This window comes from Macrobrachium rosenbergii, chromosome 22 (assembly GCF_040412425.1).
Source record: "Macrobrachium rosenbergii isolate ZJJX-2024 chromosome 22, ASM4041242v1, whole genome shotgun sequence".
NCBI lineage: Eukaryota > Metazoa > Arthropoda > Malacostraca > Decapoda > Palaemonidae > Macrobrachium > Macrobrachium rosenbergii.
Genome location: NC_089762.1, coordinates 35883729 through 35905890, shown reverse-complemented (window position 1 = coordinate 35905890; position 22162 = coordinate 35883729). Strand labels below are relative to the sequence as shown.

General features: G+C 34.3%; 1 protein-coding gene across 1 annotated transcript in view; it reads left to right on the top strand.

Moving 5' to 3' along the window:
• Nucleotides 1-10528, top strand: part of LOC136850759 (uncharacterized) — a 159979-nt gene extending 149451 nt beyond the window's left edge. Inside the window, 6 exon segments of the mRNA XM_067124713.1 lie at nt 1-92; nt 1750-1971; nt 7842-7908; nt 8117-8158; nt 8862-8957; nt 9441-10528. The exon segment at nt 1-92 is cut by the window's left edge and continues 129 nt beyond it. Of these exon segments, the coding sequence (XP_066980814.1) occupies nt 1-92; nt 1750-1971; nt 7842-7908; nt 8117-8158; nt 8862-8957; nt 9441-10394 (1473 nt within the window). The 3' untranslated portion in view covers nt 10395-10528.
• The last annotated feature ends 11634 nt before the right edge of the window (nt 10529-22162 follow it).

Below are 22162 nucleotides of genomic sequence, written 5' to 3'. Positions count from 1 at the left end.
AGGTGGTTCTACCTGCTGGGGTGGGGTGCCCCGGCCATCATCGTCGCCGTCTACGCGGGTGTCAGGGGCACTTCTACGTCAGATACCCAACAGTGAGTATCATCCATAGCCTCTGGGGTGTGATGGAGCGTGAGAAATTTGGGATTCTGAGGTTCTGTACTTAGCGATTGTATTATCTTGAAATGATGATTAATTATATGTTTTAAATGTATAAAGAAACGTTCCACCAGATTGTGTATGTAAATACATACCCATAGTAACGCACATATACGCAATTGCGTGAGTGTGTGTGTGTGTGTGTATGTACTGAAAAAGTATACTGTACTAAGTGACTGTAATATCTTGCAGAAATGATTAACTTTATATCTAACGTTATGAAGAATGCTGTGTTAACAGATACATATACCTACGCATGCATACGTTATTGCATGTGTGTATGCATATATTGAAAAAATATATTGTGCTATAGTGACTGCAACATCTTGTAGTGATGCTTAACTTTATATTCAACTGTATGATTAGGCTGTTGTGTTAAAAGAAGTACATAATTACGCACACATACGCTATTGCATATGTGGGTATATAGGCCTGTTGAAAAAGTATACTGTACTAAGTGCTTTTAATGTCTGGCAATGATGCTTAAATTTATATTCAACTGTACGAAGAATGTTGTGTTAACAGGTACACATAGTTATGCACACATACGCAATTGTATATGTGTATGTAGGCCGACTGAAAAAGCATACAGTTCTAAGTGACTGTAATATCTTGCAATGATGCTTAACTTTATATTTAATTTACGCACACATACGTTATTGCATACGTATGTGGGCTTATTGAAAAAAGTATTCTGTACCAAGTGACTGTAATATTTTGCAATGATGCGTAATTTTATATTTAACTGTATGAAGAATGCTGTTTTGATAGATATACATAGTTACACCTAGTTACGCACACATACGCAATTGCATATGTGTGTATGTAAGCTTATTGAAAAAAGTATACAGTACTGGGTGACTACTGTATAATATCTTGCAATGATGCGTAATTTATATTTAACTGTATGAAGAATGCAGTCTTAATAGATACACACTTACGCACCTATACGCAATTGTATATGCGTAGGTGTAATGATGCGTAGTTTTATAGTTAACTGTATGAAGAATGCTGTCTTAACAGATACACATATTTACGCACCTATACGCAATTGTATATGTATGGGTGCAATGATGCGTAATTTTATTTTCAACTGTATGAAGAATGCTGTCTTAATAGACACACACTTACGCACCCATACGAAATTGTACATGTGTAGGTGTAATGATGCGTAATTTTATAGTTAACTGTATGAAGAATGCTCTCTTAATAGATACACACTTACGCACCTATACGCAGTGGTACATGTGTAGGTGTAATGATGCGTAATTTTATAGTTAACTGTATGAAGAATGCTGCGTTAATAGATACACGTACACACACATTAACTGTATGAAGAATGCTGTCTTAATAGACACACACTTAGGCACCTATACGCAGTGGTATATGTGTAGGTGTAATGATGCGTAATTTTATAGTTAACTGTATGAAGAATGCTGCGTTAATAGATACATACACACACACATGAGCAGTTGTACGGGCGTAGGTGTACGCAATGAAAAAGTTCGCTTGTAAAATAAAGCTTAACTTCATTAAATCCACTTCGACCATCTTCAATTCCGTCTCTCTCTCTCTGTCTCTCTGTCCTCCCAGCTGCTGGATCGAGGAGAGCCACTACACCCTCCTCCTGTCCATCCCTGTCTGCCTGTCTATCCTGGCCAATCTGGTCTTCCTGATCAACATCGTCAGAGTCCTGGTGACGAAGCTGAGGGCGAACCACGTCCCGGCGGACACCAACGGCACCCGAAAAGCCGTGAGGGCCACTCTCATCCTCATCCCGTTGCTGGGGCTCCACTACGTCCTCATGCCCTTCAGGTAAGGCCTCGAAGTTTCAGATTGCAAGTCAGCACTTTTTTTTTTTTTTTAGCATGCGCTAAATTGTTTCTAGTATAAGCTTAAATTTTGGTATGTAATTTGCAAAACAAAGCGTTTAAATTAGGGATTATCATGCACTAAATTGTTTCTGGTATACACATAACTAACATATAATTTGCAACAAACTTAATGTTGGGTATTAAGACACAACTGAGAAAATCTTGAAATCACTGAAATGACGGTCAAACGCTGATGAAAATCATTCGGAATCACTAACTAAAAATAATGCGATTTTACTGCATTATTTTATATTTCTTGGATATTTAAATTGTTATATTTTTATATATATATATATATATATATATATATATATATATATATATATATATATATATATATATATATATGTATGTATGTATATATATATATATATATATGTATATATATATATATATATATATATATATATATATATATATATATATATATATATACTGCTGCTTTTTGTATAAACGTTATCTGCTCCATAAAAATAATTCATAAAAATTATTCTCCAAGCAACGAGGAATGTGTCATAATTATCTCCAACAACTCTCTAGGAGACATCAGACACATTAGAGCTAACGTAGTAAGTAAACCGTTTCATCTTCATTTACAAGACTTATGAACGCGGCCTCAGTCTGCGTGGAGCAATTATGACGTGAGTACCTGACATAATCGCGTCTCTCTGAATACGACAGTAAGCCATTTTCGAAGAACTTTGGGCGGTTGAATGTCCCGTAATTCACCAAGTGAATTTTCAAGAAATAAACTGTAATTTTTGAAGTGGATGACGGTAATAGTATGATTGCGTTCAACTGCCTGGAATGCTGAGACATCATGAACGTGTCTCCCAAGAAAGGAAAACAGAGAATAGCTGGGAAATATTCCGAGGCAAAACATGGACTATTTTATTCTTTTTGGTTAATTTTTTCTTTGTTCTTCTCTTCATTTCGCAGATTACCATTTTGTTTCCTATTCTATTTTAAATGGAAGGCATTAAATCATACTGGTGGCCATAAAAATCTTGACGTACGTTGATGCAGTGGGTGGCCTTGATTATTTTTAAAAATAATGACTTTTTATATATGGCATTCAACCGGGTGTATGAAATTTCCTTTTGTGATTGGTCATGATGCATGTAACTCAACAACTCAACTGTGTATACATATATACATATGTAATTGTAATAGCCACAATGCCCTCTTAATTTCTCGAATTCTTCGCGCTTGGATCTTACGGCTTTGTAGTGACAAGCATATCCAAAAAAGCGCGAGGAATTCGAGAAGTTAAGAGGGCATTGTGCCTATTACAATTACATATGTATCTGGTAAAAGTGACCAGTAGATTCTACATATATATATACATATGCATACACATATATTTAGTTAACCTTCAACTTAAAGGCGACAAATTTACGCAGATTGTAAATATTTAGGGTTCAAGACAAAATAATAATAATAATAATAATAATAATAATAATAATAATAATAATAATAATAATACATCACTGTTAGTTCCTGAAACATTAGAGTTATCACTATTATCACATTACATTCAACAGGTTGTTATATGAAGCACTTGAAACAAGAATCATGTCTATCTTTACGAGTATTCTAAATTCACCACCTTACAATATTTTGTAATGTTACCATGACCTCAAACTAGAATTATGAGCATCCTAACTGAAGGTGAGAGCGAATGTCATTCATTCTTAGTCAGAGAGAGAATTAATATATATTAATTACGGTTATGTAAGAGCGAATGCTATGCTTGATTAAATTCAGTCTTACTGATTACAACTCCAGAGAGAGAGAGAGAGAGAGAGAGAGAAAGAGCGTGAAATTATACATTTCTATTTATGAATATTAATATGTTCCGCATTTAATTGTTTAATTCACAAAATTATTTCATACATGAGACTGAAATTAGTTTGTATGTCCTGAATGCAAGGAAATGTTAGACTGTTCCATCAGTACAGAACGTGTACAGAAATTCTCTTTACTCATTGAAAAAACGAGACAACAATTGCATTTGCATACCAATTGCATTGTTTTAGGTGTTGCAGTATAAACAAACTAGAAATGGTCTGTACCGTACATAGGAGGATGTGAACAAGTAACGTACATGTATACAAATGCCCTAAAGTATAGTGCATTTCACCTTTTTATACAAGAGAGTTGAATGTTAGAGACTTTTGACCTTGGAGAAAAAATACCCAGGGGTGGGGAGAGTTCGGGGGGGGCGACTTATCTTGCAAAAAAAAACTCCTCGTGAGTTGAGAACATAAACAATAAAAGATCAAATTAAAAGCTAAGTTTTGTTGTGTTCCGTAGTTTCCTAAAACTTGGCCATTTAGGGATTCTTAGAAAAGAAATTAAGCATACAAACTGACGTGGATAGAGAATTTACATATTTGTGTGTTTAGACTTATAAGGACTCTTTACATCTCGAAGACAGTCAGCTTATTCAATTAAAGTCAATATAGATTCTGTTGGTATACAAGAAATTTAAATAATACAGAAATATAAATATTAAAAGGTTTAGCAGGAATAGGTCCTCGAGGGGATAAAAAGTGATTTGCAATGACCAGCCTTAAGCTTTAACCCTGGATACAATATAATTTTTCAAGGATCCAATAGAGCCCTAAATAATATTGAAGTGTTTGGCTATCAATCAATTAATGACGTAACTATCACAAAATTTGAATATATAATTAGAATACAGTCGAATCCCAATTTCAAGATAGATTAAACACAGTAGTGATATGCAGAAAAGTCACATTACCAAAGTATATAGATCCTTCGAAGCACGCAGATTTTCACGAAGAAAAATGTAGAATAAATTCCTGACCAGATATTTGGTCACTGAAAAGCTTCAAATTTCATCAGGCCTCATCAAGACTGACAATTAGTAAGTTTTTTATATAAAGATAAAAAACATGAGTGGAGAAAATTCATGTAATTTAACCCTTAATGGACGGGAATCCTCACATGAGTATCTATAAGAGGTTTTGGGTGATGGAAGGGAATCCTCATATGAGTAATAAATGCAAAAATTTAAAGCTGGTGCTGCACGTAGCCTACATACTGCGCTGCCTCTCACTTTTCATTCAAGAATATTGTGACCTATTTGTGTATTTTGATTGGTTTATGATGATGATTGTACTTTAAATGCCTAGTCATAAAAACTCTCGATATTTATTTCATGTACGCAGATTTACAAATAAAATTATTGCACAACTGCACAAATATATATATATATATATAATATATATATATATATATATATATATATATATATATATATATATATATATATATATATATATATATATATATATATATATATATATATATATATATATATATATGTATATATGTATATATAGAACTCTTCCTGTCAACCTCACGCCAACAAAGCAACGGAAACCATAACACCAACAATTCCACGAAGGAGAAAAAAATTCTCAAAAACTTCTCATTCCAATTTCACCTAAAAAAAAAAAAAAAAAAAAACTCTGGTCGTTAACCTTCGAACTGGACCTCACGAGAAGTCTCGAACTATTTCTCGGGATCTGGAAACTCGAATAAGATTCGAGAACTGAGGATATTCGAGTTCGCTGATGCTTTTATTAACGCTCCATAAATTCTTCGCCTTGAAGTTCTCGAGATTCATTAAGACTTTTTTTTTCTAAACGGGTCACTTATTTAAGAACTTGGGTTCCTTTGTAAGGAGGTGAAACGCAGATGATAGAGAGAGAGAGAGAGAGAGAGAGAGAGAGAGAGAGAATAGTGAACTGTCAGGAAAAGAGAGACAGAGAGAAAGAGACGGAGAGACAGAGAATGATATGAAGAATATGATAGTGAATTGTCAAAGAGAGAGATTGGTAGTGTTGACGAGAATATGAAGGTAATTATTAGAGAGAGAGAGAGAGAGAGAGAGAGAGAGAGAGAATGAATGAATAGCGAATTGTCAGGAAAAGAGCGAGAAAGAGAGAGAGAGAGAAGGGGTCGGGGGAGACAGTGATAATGAGAATATAACAGTGAATCATTAGAAAGAGAAGGGGAGGGAGAGAGAGAGAGAAACACGAGAGTGAGAGAGCACGAGAGGGAGAGAAAATGATAAAGACATTATTATAGTGAAATATCGAGGGGAGAGAGGGAGAGAGAGAGAGAGAGAGAGAGAGAGAGAGAGAGAGTCTGATAGTGAATTATAGGACAGACAGACAGACAGACAGACAGACAGACAGACAGAAAGTAAAGATTGAAGGAATATGATAGTGAATATCATTCCTGTTTTCATATTACAAGGCATTTTTCGGAAAGACTGAGCGCTCTAAACTATTACCATTCTTTCTCCACTGCTGGTTATTTATTTCATACCCAGAAATATACTTCGAGGGAAATCTGGGCTGTAAAAACTGTTATTTCCTTGTTTCTCCGCCCACAAAGGAAAAGATATATGTGAATGCACTGAGCAAACATTTACATTTAATGTCTGCACATTTTCCGAACAGTTGAGCTCCATGTTGCAAATCTTTGCAATATGACGACAGTTCAGCGTTATATGGGAAGGAATTTTTATTCGCAAGACGCTCGCTCGCCTAAGCTCACAACAATAACATCAGTATCAGTAAGAAGTGGTATCAACTCAGAGTTGCTGACACAGACTCTTCTTGCAACCAAACTGCATCACTTTGCGACCGGTAATGCTGCAAAGAGGCCGAAGGAAGTTGCAGAACTCAAAAGGCAACGAGATTTTCTCAGCGGCAGTTGTGAAGAATTCTGTTTCACTTTTGAGGCGAACGGGGCCACTTGAGTGTCAACAAGGAGACGAGATTGGGAAGGCTGAAAAAACTACAAAGAAAGATGTCTTTATTCTGAAGACAAAGCAGTATAGAAAATTAACCCGATTTAAAAGTTATTCGTAACGATCGTTGAAAGAAGAAAGAGTCTATGAGAGAGAAAATAAATAGATGTTAATGTTGTCGACGTAGTTTACAGGAAAAACGAATAATTCAGAAAATGAATAGATATAAGTGTTGTCGACGTAGTTTACTGGAAAAACCAAAAATTCAGAAAATGAATAGATATAAAAGTTGTCGACGTAGTTTACTAGAAAAACGAATAATTCAGAAAATGAATAGATATAAATGTTGTCGACGTAGTTTACAAGAAAAACCAATAATTCAGAAAATTAATAGATATAAATGTTGTCGACGTAGTTTACAGGAAAAACCAATAATTCAGAAAATGAATAGATATAAATGTTGTCGACGTAGTTTACTGGAAAAACCAATAATTCAGAAAATGAATGGATATAAATGTTGTCGACGTAGTTTACTAGAAAAACGAATAATTCAGAAAATGAATAGATATAAATGTTGTCGACGTAGTTTACAGGAAAAACCAATAATTCAGAAAATGAATAGATATAAATGTTGTCGACGTAGTTTACTGGAAAAACGAATAATTCAGAAAATGAATAGATATAAATGCAGTCGACGTAGTTTACTAGAAAAACGAATAATTAAGTGAGATTTAATCAAATACAGGTCTAACAAATACGTGAATTACATAAGCTTCACAACCCGAATATTATCCATAGCCAAATTTAGTGGTCTCCATTCAAAAGGATTTGTTAACGACGTAAAAATACAACCAGTATTACGTGGCTATGTTGCTACCCTTAAGCTTATCTCCACCCCATCAGCAACCTCACCATTCGACTAAATACCATGTACGGAAGCATAAAGAGATTGATACAGACTAATTTAACGACCAAACTGATGTTAAAAGCAACAATGACCTTTTTGTCTTCCTTTGCAGACCGGCGCCGGGTTCAAGCGGGGAGCTGGTGTATCAGATAGTGTCTGCCCTTGCATCTTCATTTCAGGTAAAGCTCTCTCTCTCTCTCTCTCTCTCTCTCTCTCTCTCTCTCTCTCTCTCTCTCTCTCTCTCTCTCTCTCTCTGTGTACAGAAATGCACATATGCATTAATACATGCTCTGTAAGTTAAAATAATTTTATTATTTTTTTACCAGACGTGTTCACCCTGTTCTTGATGATTTGCTTTAATAATTTAATTATATATTTTTTTTCCAGGGATTCTGTGTTGCACTGCTCTTCTGTTTCTGCAACAGCGAGGTATGTTTTTAATCATCTCGCTGGAGAGTTTAAAAGGAATGTGCTTGCGTGAATATTGGCAAATTTATGGAAGCACTCCTAATCTTTTAAACAAAACTGTAAAGCATGTGTATATATCTATCTGTCTATATACATATATATGCATACATATATATACATATATATGTATATATACATATTTATATGTATGTATATATACATATATATATATATATATATATATATATATATATATATATATATATATATATATATGCGTGTGTGTGTCTCGTTTCTGAGGTATGAATATTCAGTTTCACCCAGCTAAAAAGTTATCGTTAAATAAGAATATACGAATAACATTTACAATCCTTTGAAATATATTTCGAATTCTTGCATATCTTTTTTCCTGTTCAATGGTCAGCGCTTGGAGGATACAACTAATCATAAATTTATAATATTTTTAATTATATGTCGCTGAAGGCGGATTTTATTTAACAGTAATTCGTTATATCGTCAAAGAGCAGAATTATATTCAGAAAATATTTTATGCATAGACCATGGAATAAGTTTTGCAATTCAATTTTAATCCTTCATAAATAATACTTTTACTTCAAAAGTCTCCATTTATCGATACTATTACCATTTGCTGTATAAATATTGTTAGTCTTTTTTTTATTCTGTTTATCTTGATTACAGCTGTCATTAATCATCCATTTTGCAGGTGACAACGGCTATCAAAAAGAGATGGGTTCAGTACCAGTTCATACACGAACGACCTCGTTTTACTCAGTCCGCCTCATGTGCCTTGCCTGTAAATGTAAGTTTTAAAGACACCAGCATTCCAAACCCGCAAACGCATGCTTATTTTTAGGCAAGAATGATCGCATGCAGAACAATAGTTAAATCTGTACATATTCATATGCTAAATGTTTCTGACTGAACTGGAGTGTTGGCATGTCCAACATTGCTATTTGTAATGTTAGAAGCGTTGTGGTTTTATTTACTAACTGAAAATGCACTAGTATATTATTTTATTCACTTAATACTTAAATATCTCGAGATTTCTTCAAATGACCAGTTTATATTGAAATGTATTATTAACAAATAAAGCTCCCAAACGTTTTTCCTAAATATTTTCTAATCAGAAGAATATATTATTGATTAGATTCTATGGTTATATATCATATGTAAACACTTGCCTCTATAAATAAAATCAAATAGTCAGTGCTGACCTGGAAACAGACCAGAGGCATAAAATGCTCATTTGGTAACTGACCCTTCAACTTTTTACTTTTTACAGGGCGTGTGTAAAAAGCCAAACAAGGATCTACGTAAATTTTTTCTTAGGCGTCCTTTCCTGGGACTGAAGTCCCAACAAGACAGCCATCATCAGCCTCCTTCGCAATACCACTTGAGATCTCGAGACGTTCCAGTGGCCACCATAGGGGCCGCTGGATCTTCCACCTGGGGGTGCGTGGTGGTGGAGTCCCAACCAGCCCAAATGGGCCCACTGTGCCCGGGGGCAGACGAACCCAGCAACGAAGAAAAACATAAAGTGCAGGTTGAGTCTAGGAGTCTCGAGATGAAGCCTTACCCAAGGGCTTTAGAGGCTAACCCCAACTACGAAGTAGATAGGCAACACAATACCTTCGCGGAGACTCACGCCCTTGCGGTACCTCACCGCATCCCTTTGGCCTCCCAGGGAAACTGGGAGCCCCTGCCTTCGGAAGGAGGCTGCAACCACAACCACTTCGCCGACGACGCCTCCACCTACGAGATGAAACACGACATCACAGAGGAGAGTATCATCGACGAGGAGGAGGAGGACGTCTTCGGCGGCGCCGAAAACGGTTCCTGTGTGAAGGTGGAGAGAATAGAGAACTACCTGACGGACAGGAGAGACAGCAGCCTCCTCCTGAGAGCCGGTTTAAGCACCGAGACGATCATGACGAGCGACGAGCTCAAATTGGATGGGGACCAGGAACCTGAGACGTCATGGACAAGTTCAGATATGGCTGAACAAGCGAGGAAAACTAACGCCCTGGAAAATCCTAGTGGGTGTTCTCATAATGAAGTGACATTAGGACCCTGTGCTGAAGGTAATGGAAATTTATCTCAAGTAACAAATACCTCATCTCTTCGAAGTCATAAAGACCTCATAGTCATGAATACGAGGCAAGACGATAAGCCCACAGGTTATTTGGGCGATGTAACACAAACTACTGATTATGACTCCCAAGAAAATGAAAGTTAGCGGCTACGTTAATCTAGTATTTAGAAAAGGGTAAATATTTCAATGCAGAGCGAAAGTTTCAATGAACTAGTGAAATGTGAACAATTCCTTTAATATGACCAGTGTTGGTACATAAAAAGGCAAATTTGAAGTTCATAAAGTTATGAATTGAACATTCTGTTAGAGAAAGCGGTTGTGCTATAACAAACTTTGCTGAATAAACGAAACTGAGATTACATATTACACTTCAGACTTCAAATAATATTTCGAGGGAGAGTGACAGAAAGACTACGTATACCTTAGTTTTACGAGACCACTGAGCTGATTAACAGCTCTCCTAGGGTTGGCCCGAAGGATTAGAATTATTTTACGTGGCTAAGAACCAATTGGTTACCTAGCAACGGGACCTACAGCTTATTGTGGAATCCGCACCACATTATAGCGAGAAATGAATTTCTATCACCAGAAATAAACCCCTCTAATTCTTCATTAGCCGGCCGGAGACTCGAACTCGGGCCTAGCGAGTGCTAGCCGACAATTCTACCGACTCACCCAACGAGGAGCTTAGTGACAGAAAGAAGTGAACCTATAAATAAATAAATAAAAATAAGAGTTATGTTGCAAGAAGTGTAAAGTGTAATGCGACTACGGTACACTGACCGTACTTCCTCGAAAGTCTCGCGGGTTTTCACTCGTAAATCCATGAAATACTCGTAAGTAAGCCATCAGTCACTTCATTCCAATATCATATAAATAATAAATCTTTAAAAATTCTTCTTAAAATGAAAATAAAACAAAATTGTCATTTAATAAGCAAAATGACATCATGATAATTGACATGAGAAAAGTGTCGTTTATTATTTGGAATAATAATAATAGTAATAATAATATAATAATAACGATAATAATGAAATCATAAGTATCATTATTATTGTCAGTTTTAATATTATCATTCGTTGGTAAAAAGCATTCCATTTTCAATATTCCCTAAAGATAATGCACGGACAAAACAACAAAATAGTAAGGCTAGTTTTTTTTTTTCATAAACACCGCCAACTGAAAACTCTAAAGCATTTATCCACATGTATCAGCTAATAAATGACAACAGAAAGATAAAATAACACAGTAAACTTCACTTTTTAAACCTTAAAATTACTTCATTTGTATGAAACGAAATCAAATATAAATGCTCAAGCGATAAATTATAGGCTTATAAAATTTAAAAAGTTAGGTTTCTGTTATCTAAATGTTTAACAAGACCACAAACATTTCACCCTAGACAGGCAACGTATCTGCTGAAAAAAATAAAAGAAACACTGCGATGAGATTACTTCCCATATTGTCATGTTCTGAAGTTACAACCGATCGAGATGAAACATTGTAATGCTCTTTTTTGTGGCCATTTAGCCAACAAGCCGCATACACAAACGCGGTACACACACAAAAATAAACATAATTTGTGTGTGTGTTTGTCTATTACAAGCGCCTAATAAACCAACGTTGTTCCACCACAACAAACTTTGTACTAATGGGGACAAGTCCTTTGGAATGTCTAATTTATTTCATTTAGAGTCTGACTTCCCTACAAATTCTTTCTTTTCTGATATTGTCGTTTCTGATATAATTAAACAGACCACTCACAAAGCAACGCTGGCGTTGTAGGAAAAAAATGACAAAAAATCTCTAGTTTATTTCTCTTAGAAAAAAATTAATGACAAAAAATCTTTAGCTTATTCTCTATCTGTTTACAAAAAAGCATTATTTATTCTCTGTCTGTTTACATAAAAGCATTAGTTTAATTTATTCTCTGTCTGTTTACCCAGGAGCAAAGTTGGTAGCCCTGCATGACTGCCAAGTTTGCTCATTAAACGTCTTGGGAATGAAGACATCAGGCAGCCTTCAAAGTACTGGTAAAACCAATACATTATACTGTATATTAACCTTCTTCTTTACATATTGACCAAAAGGATTCTTTTATCTGGGTTTCACCCATTCGGTGTCCTTAAGGGCTCGGCAAGATTATCTGTCACTTGAAACGATCCCTTATTTGGGATCCTTTCTCGAATATACATTCACGGACAGTTCCTTTTGACTGAAATGACCCAAACCAACGAAGATAATTGTGCATACAAAAAACGGAGCATTTTGGCGTTATATGAAATCTTAATAAAATCGGAACTTGGGACATTGCCTCCATTTCTACTAAGCTTCCTACAGCCGCCGGCCGCTAGGGGGACAATCCCATCTCCATTTCTACGAAGTTCCTACAGCCGCCGCTAGAGGGACAATTCCAACTCCACTTCTACGAAGCTTCCTACAGCCGCCGTTAGAGGGACAGTTCCAACTCCACTTCTACGAAGTTTCCTACAGCCGCCGTTAGAGGGACGATTCCATCTCCATTTCTACGAAGCTTCCTACAGCCGCCGTTAGAGGGACAATTCCAACTCCATTTCTACGAAGCTTCCTACAGCCGCCGTTAGAGAGACGATTCCAACTCCATTCTACGAAGCTTCCTGCAGCCGCCGTTAGAGGGACAATTCCAACTCCATTTCTACGAAGCTTCCTACAGCCGCCGTTAGAGGGACGATTCCAACTCCATTCTATGAAGCTTCCTACAGCCGCCGCTAGAGGGTCTATTCCACAGAAAATGGGAAAATACGCGAAGTACTCGGTTACAAATGAAGAGTAATAGCTCCTCTGTTAACTTTCCAAAGGAGAAGATATATAAATCTCTGTCTAAATCCATTTCTTATGGTTTGTTATGAAATTTCTTGACGGACGTTAAGGGACCAAGGAAATCCAGCATATCTCATTTCGGCTATAGTTTATTTTTTTTTTTTTTTTTAACATAGAGCATGGCATGTATACAGTTTCTGATAGACGGATGTTTCAAATAAACATTAAATTTCTTATTGCCCGTATAAATTCCTATAAATCGAAAGAGGTGTATGTAATTCATCTCCAATAAACAAAAATAACAGAGAAGAGGACGTAATATAATGTACAGTACTCGTACTAGCGAACATAATACTCGTAACTCAGTACGTTCAATCACATAACTTTTACACATGTATAGTAGATTTCATTCATATGTACATTCATTCTTCATTCCAAAATGTTAAATAAGTATCTGCTCATATCACTGTAAAGTTTAAGCATGCGTGTAAATACATTTCGTATATACGTGTTACTCGTCATCGTGACCGAAAGGTGTGCAGTGAGAGAGAGAGAGAGAGAAAGTCATTGGCCCTCATGAACCCCTTTACCTCAGCGCTGCAACATTGGGGGTGTTGCTTCCGTAAGTGTTTCGTGATGAGCCAATAACAAACACCGCTGATTAATCTAACGTCTTCTCCTCTTGTCCTTCCTTTCTTCCATCGTCGTGTTTTCTCGAAATCTCTTTTCTACGGACATTATTTTGATACAGATCGCGAGAAGAAGGACCAGGGGACCCTGGTTACCATGGCCAGATGCTTTCGCGTCCAAATCTTAATGTAGTGTGTGTGTGTGTGTGTGTGTGTGTGTGTGTGTGAGCGGGTATGTGTGGGTATCTAGTCATGGCACCCCGGGAAGACTCGTGCTCGTGTGCGTTTTCTAGTTCCGTCGTATATCTTTAAGACAGAGTGCATCACTATTTAATGTTAAATGTTATATAAACGGTGAATATATTTTATGGCGTTCATGACTGTAAGTAACTATGTCGTTGCGTATACGCATGTTACTGAATATATGACGATCTCAATAAAAATAGAAATAGTCAGATTGGTTTTATTCCACCTTTAGTGTACAAGGGGCGTGTTATTAAAAAAAAAATAAAAAAAAAACTTTATATTGTTGTTCTGAACGACAGAAAAATTGTATTCATTTGCAAGGTTAACAAAATAAAAGTTGAAGATAAAATAAATGTTCCGTTTCTACTAAAATGTTGAAATATTTGTCTGACATTCCGACAACCTATCAAACTTGAAAGTTACCAAATTCCTGAAAGGAAACTATGAAAGTAATTTCATAGTTATTCAATTATAAGAGTTACGAAACGTATTCCTAGGTGATAAAGGGGACAGACATACTTTATATCTTTTGAAAACAAAAAAAAAAGATCAAAACAATCTGCATGCCAGTCTTCCAACCAATTACATGGCTAAAAGGTTCTCTCTACTGTTCAATCTGTATTTACATAAAACGGTAAAAGTCAACCGGTGTTCAAATCCCGCTGCTCACTGATGGCTCGGACTGTGCCACTACAAAAATCCGGCAGCCCGTCAACCTAACTGTCCGAAAAAAAAACCGAGAGGTTCAGTAGGAGAACAGGTACCAGGCCTCGGGCTGGGGAGTTGAACAGTGGGCCTAGCGACACACTGCCCACGTGTCATAGGCATTGGGACCTGTACCCCCTCCCCCCGGCTGTCGGCCTAAGAAACAGGAGATCAGCCCCTGCTCTATGAGCCTACAGAGGCCCAGGAGGACTTAAACTTTAACTAAACAGCCAATTATGTACAGACAGTGGTTTTGCATCTGTCATTGCTATCCAATCAACAGTTAAAGCAAAAAGTATATTGCTAAGAAAGTACTCTATAACACATGTCAACAGCAAAATTTGATAATATGAAAAAAATTGTCCAGAACAGAAATCAATACTTGTGGATCGCGCATTGCTAAGAAAGTACCCTGTAACACATGTCAACAGCAAAATTTGATAATATTAAAAAAAAATTGTCCAGAACAGAAATCAATATTTTGTGGGCCGGTAGAGTGACAATCAGGAACCGCTATCCAGGTTCCACAAAAGATGAAATAAACACTTAAAATAAAACTACAGGATATGCAGTAACCTGCATTCACAAACCTCCCTCCAGCACACTAAAGGATTATGATCCCACAAAAATTATTTCTCAAAAAAAATTAAGACTAGGTCAAGTAAATTCATTTAAAAGGGTCTCGAGCAAAACGAGGCCAAGTAACTCCCCTTAAATGGACCACTCATCTCCATTCAGGACAATATCGAAGCATCTTTTCGCAAGCAGAGAAAACTATTGGATAAACAGTGAGAGAGGAATATCAGTACATAAGTTCTGAATAAGACACCAGCATAGACTCTCTAACTGCCAATAAACACAGGAATAACAGCAACAGCAGCGATAAAAGCTGCACTAAAGCATTCGAAGTGGCAGCTTTAGGAGTTGTAAGAGTAATATTTGGAGAGGTTTTTTTATTCTTTTTGTTACGTCGGTAAAGAACGATATAACCTGAGCGGAATAGGGCAGACACGCGATGGCATTCCATTTATCAACTGACGCCAGGCGATGGTCGTTACGAATTTGGGGAAAGGGAAGACTGGAGCTTCTCTCTCTCTCTCTCTCTCTCTCTCTCTCTCTCTCTCTCTCTCTCTCTCTCTCTCTTCAGCAATTACTTTCGCAGAGTATAGTCGATATCGACAACGGGATCGTAAATGAAAGGTATCCAATATTCACTGAAGGTCTCTCTCTCTCTCTCTCTCTCTCTCTCTCTCTCTCTCTCTCTCTCTCTCTCTCTCAATTACTTGATTACTCAGAATATAGTCTGTATCTGCAACGGCATAGTACATGAAATGTCTCCAGTATTCACTGCTGGGACTCTCTCTCTCTCTCTCTCTCTCTCTCTCTCTCTCTCTCTCTCTCAACTACTTAATTACTCAGAATATAGTCTGTATCTGCAACGGCATAGTATAGGAAATGTCTCCAATATTCACTGCTGGGACACTCTCTCTCTCTCTCTCTCTCTATCAGTTACACGGAATACAGTCGAAATCTACAACTGCATCGCATATGAAAGGTCTTCAATATTCTGGAAACTCTCTCTCTCTCTCTCTCTCTCTCTCTCTCTCTCTCTCTCTCTCTCTCTCTCTCTCTCTTACTTATAGAAATATAATCCGTATTTACAACAGCATCATATATATTGAGAAAAAACTGTAACACGGAAGTGACAAAATTTTCGCAAATATGTTATTTATATAGAATATACATACAGCAGTAACCTGACTTAATTTATGTGTAACATAAATCTACTTAAACTCGGCTAGTTATAAAATTTACTGCTGGGCCAATCGTCCAGATCTTTCATCCACAAATTGCGTGTCAGTTAAATTAGTAGAATTCGGTGGAACCGCGTTCCTCAAAATAAATCCCTCGCTAGCATTCACCACATACAAATTCAGCTGTTGCGTAACCTGAATAAATTTGTGTGTAACATAAATCTGCTTGAAGTCGGCTATTTATAAAATCATAAGCTTCATTACGCAATTCACTGCTGGGCCAATCGCTCAGATCTTTCATCCACACATTGTGTTTCAGTTAAATTAGTAGAATTCTGTGGAACCGCGTTCCTCAAAATAAATTCCTCGCTGGCATCTCAAATTCAGCCACACAACAAATTCAATTGCTATTCATAAAATTGCGCCAACGTCAGTTCTTTCATCTACAAATCAGCAGCGTCCTCAAAATAAACCTTTCATCTAGGTCAATTGTTCCATTCAACGCATCAGTATATCACTTCGTTCCATTCTCCTCAGTATATCTCGTCCATAAATCGTACCCAACTTTTCCCCGGGGCAGTATTCTTTACCTTTCGACTCGAAAGACTGATTTACAACATTCACTTTTATTCTCTCACGCCCGAGGTAGCTTTTATTTGCGGTATTGATGTAAGAGAAGATGTTTCCAATGAGAGTTTCTTTTTCGATAATGATGGAAAAGAGGACTGAAAGCTTATAGCATGCAGGGAAATATGATTTGTATTTTATGGATTTTCATCGTCGAGAATGCTCCTATGCTGAGTTGTGATACAGAGTTATTTAAATCTATTCACAGTTAAGCTGAAAAGACTAAAAAGAAGGAAGGGAATCTCGTTTTTAATTTATAAATGCAATATACATATATATATATATATATATATATATATATATATATATATATATATATATATATATATATATATAATGTGTGTGTATCATTTGCTTCATCCCAGAACAATATCTTAAGAGTATAAATAAGAAGAAATAAAGAGAAGGGTGTATGGGTAGACATTATGTGGAGAGCAGAAATTCTTTTGATATATCCAAGCATTAGCAAAAACATTGAAAAAAAAAAAACAAACGTTATACTCCATACTGATTTTCAAAACCAAACTATCATAACACTCAGAAAGTAAGAAAATTATTTTTATTCTGTATGATTAATATTTAGCGGCGTGCATGCAAACACAAATGTAACAAAATCAAATTCTTTAAAAAATTATTCATGAAAGAGACGGTTGTAAAATTATTCCGTGCTTATTGAACAACATCACGCTTGTGGAAAATTCCAAGATGATAGAAAATGGTCTTGTGTCTCATTTAAAAGAAAATTTAATTTCCAAAGGTTACAGAAAATTGTCTTGTTTCTCACTGAAAAAAATTTAATTTCCAAAGATTATAAAAAATTGTCTTGTTTCTCATTAAAAGACAATTTAATTTCTAAAGATTACAGAAAATTGTCGTGTTTCTCATTTTAAAAAATTACAGAAAATTGTTCGAAATTGTCTTGTTTCTCATTTTACAAAATTTAATTTACAGAAAAGGTTTCTCATTTAAAAAAAAAATAATTTAAAAAGGTTACAGGAAATTGTCGTGTTTCTCATTTTAAAAAAATTTAATTTAAAAAGGTTACAGGAAATTGTCTTGTTTCTCATTGAAAAGACAATTTATTTCCCAAAGATTACAGAAAATTGTCTTGTTTCTCATTGAAAAGACAATTTATTTCCCAAAGATTACAGAAAATTGTCCTGTTTCTCATTTAAAAGACAATTTGATTTCCAAATACTACGAAAAATTGTGTTGTTTCTCAACTAAAAGAATTTAATTTTCAAAGATTACAGAAGACTGTCGTGTTTTTCATTTTAAAAATAGTCATCATTTATTATATGTAAAAAACAATTTCAAACAAACCTCTTCTAAATACAATCAATTATAACTGGTCTTCAAAACCCGAAACGATGGAAATTCCTACCAAAACGTCTCCCTTTTACGCAGATTCCCAGCATTTCCATCTAAGATTTACGACTGGAATTAAAAACGAGCGCTCTTGGAATAAATTCCATGCAAAGAGCATTAACTCCCCGAGCAAAATGCTACCCATTAAACACTAGAATTTTCCACGTAAGCTCTTCAGAAAGATTTTGCTTCCTAAGTGTTGCATTATTTTCATGACAGTGAGACATATCCGATTATTCTCTAAATCAGATTAATTTTTTTTTCTCTCTCTTTTGAAATGTATTCAATTATTTATTTGCTCAGATGAGAATCATTTATAGCATCGTTGACACATTTTCACGATCAGTTAATAATACCATCGTTGTCATTAAAACTCTTTAAATGAAACTGGTGGAATTAGGCTAACATAAAATTATTTTTAGGCTAACATAAAATTATTTTTAGGCTAACATAAAATTATTTTTAGGCTAACATAAAATTATTTTTAGGCTAACATAAAATTATTTTAAAGGTTGGAGGGAAGATTTTTAGAATAATACTATCAGATGGGGAATGATTCTTCGTGTTCTTTTGTCATTGTGTTACAGATTTTAACGTTCAATTGAAAAAAAAGAATGAGGTAAAAGTAGACAATTATTTCAAAAGAATATTTTCAAAAGCGTCGACATGTTTTAATCAATATATATATATATATATATATATATATATATATATATATATATATATGTGTGTGTGTGTGTGTACACATATGTATGTATATGTATATATTTATTTATATATATATATATATATATATATATATATATATATATATATATATATATATATATATATGTGTGTGTGTGTGTGTGTGTGTGTGTGTATACATGTATGAATATATAAACATACATATTAATATGCTTACATACATATATATAAATATATATATATATATATATATATATATATATATATATATATATATATATATATATATATTTAGTATACATATATTTATATATATAAATATATATACTACACACATGGACAGGCGCCATTGATCCTTACAATAAATACAAATAAAAATAGCCACTCATTCTCACTTTAATCATTCCCGATTCCTTCTATTTTGGGGGGAGAGATAATAACGGTGTGGATATTCCAGACATTCTTCATACCACACCATCCCATCAGCACCTTTCTTTATCCGGGACACAGAGATTGCACCGGACGCGCTTCATAAGTAATTCACTCATAACCGGCGCTCGCTTTCCTGAATTCTCGGCTGGATTTGCGTCTGAGCTCAGCGGGAAAAAAGCTTTACGAGAGCGGATTTTTTCGGGACGCATACTCAGGCGAAACTAGGTTAGGTCTTGGAACAGAGATAGGGAAAGAGGGAGAGAGAGAGACTGGGATTTAAAAGTTAAATTGTGACTATATATATATATATATATATATATATATATATATATATATATATATATATATATATATATATATATATATATATATATATATATATATATATATATATATATATATATATATATATGTATGTGTATGTGTTATATATATGTATGATGTATGTATATATATATATATATATATATATAGATATATATAGAGAGATATATAGAGAGAGAGAGAGAGAGATATATAGATATGAGATAGATATATATACAGACATATAGGTATATATATATATAAAGCACCTGAGAGAGAGAGACTCTGAATCAGACTCTCTCTCACCCTCTCTCTCTCTCTCTCTCTCTCTCTCTCTCTCTCTCTCTCTCTCTCAGATTTTAAGAACCTTCTGTTCCAGAACCCCTTAAACCTCATTTCACCCGGAGGTTCTTGGCATCCACCAACCTTTTCCCACCACTTTGGATTTATAAACTATGTCCACGGAAACACTATTTTCCATTCTTATCCGGATAACCTAACTGCCTCAAGTCCCTTTAACGCATCTTTTACCCTGCGCTGAATTTTCTCCGATTTTCGTCTTAACTTTGAGGTTCTTAACCTTTCCAACTGTTCATTCTCTACTAAAATTACTCAGCTCGGAAGCTTTCGTAGAATTGCGCCACTTAGCGAAGTCTCCCATTTTTAGACACATTTCCTGTTCTAAGGACTTCGTATCACATAAGTTTCCCTGCTTAGAAGGCTTATTCAAAATGTTAAGGAGCTCAGTAAGTTAGGAAAGCCATACTGCAGTATACGTTATGTTTTGATGGCAATGGTAATTTTTACACATACACACACACACACACACACATATATATATATGAAAATAGAACATAACACAAACACTAAAAAAACTGTTGAAATGTTGAAACCATATATTTCGGGCACTTGTTTCTGTATATATATATATATATATCATATTATATATATATATATATATATATATATATATATATATATATATATATATATATATAATATACATATATATATATATATATATATATATATATATATATATATATATATATATATATATTTATATATATACGTATATATAATATGTAAATACAAAAATATATATACATATATATATATATATATATATATATATATATATATATATATATATATATATATATATATTGCAAGGGCCAGAAGGAAATTATGAAAGACAACAGCACCTAGACCTTCCGTATTTAATATATATATATAGCCTACACTTCTTCAAGGTATTGTACCTGAAGAAGTGTCTATTAAATATGTATATGAAAGCGCTAAGTAGTCTCCTTTTATTATTTCCTTCTGGGTCTTGCAGCCCCTTTGAAGATATAGCATATAAGTATATATATATATATATATATATATATATATATATATATATATATATATATATATATATATATATATATATATATATATATATATATATATATATATATATATATTCACATTAAAATTATTCATAGCCTGTCTTTCATTATTCACAGACCTTGTTGCCTTCACCTGGAACATTTGACAGTCAAAATTTTATTTAAATACTTTCTTGAGCTTTCCACTTCTTGATCCGCATGCAAATGAGAATCTGATTTTCGCTTTTGCCTTTGAGTTATAATCGCGCCAGAAAACGCTCAAGTATTTAGGTTTTATAAATATTAAAAAATGCAACGTCAGAGATAAATCGCTTGGAAAGAAGTGAAGGATATAACAGAATAATCAGGGTTACGATAAAATTGGTCGAGGGCGAACTGGGAGACTAAAACTGTAAATGTGCAAAAATGGAAAGCAATGACGAATATGAAAGGAGAGGAAAGATACTTTGGTATAATTAAGTTTTAAAGAATACCTTGAAATTTATATATCGAGTGATCGACAGGTTAACAAATAAGGAGATATAATATATATATATATATATATATATATATATATATATATATATATATATATATATATATATATATATGTATATATGTATATGTATATATATATATATATATATATATATATATATATATATATATATATATATATATATATATATATATATATATATATATATATTTATATATATATATATATATCTTCTTCTTCTTCTTCTTCTTTTAACGTGCTTTTCCCCCATTTTTATATATATATATATATATATATGATTTATATATATATATATATATATATATATATATATAGCGTATGGTTATTTATAAATATATATGTTGTGCATAGATATACATATATATATGGGAGAGAGAGAGAGATAGAACTAGCTTTTACATTTTACTTTCCACACCTACCATTTTTTCTGAAATGCCTAGCCAGGCAAACTGTTATATAACTGACTTGA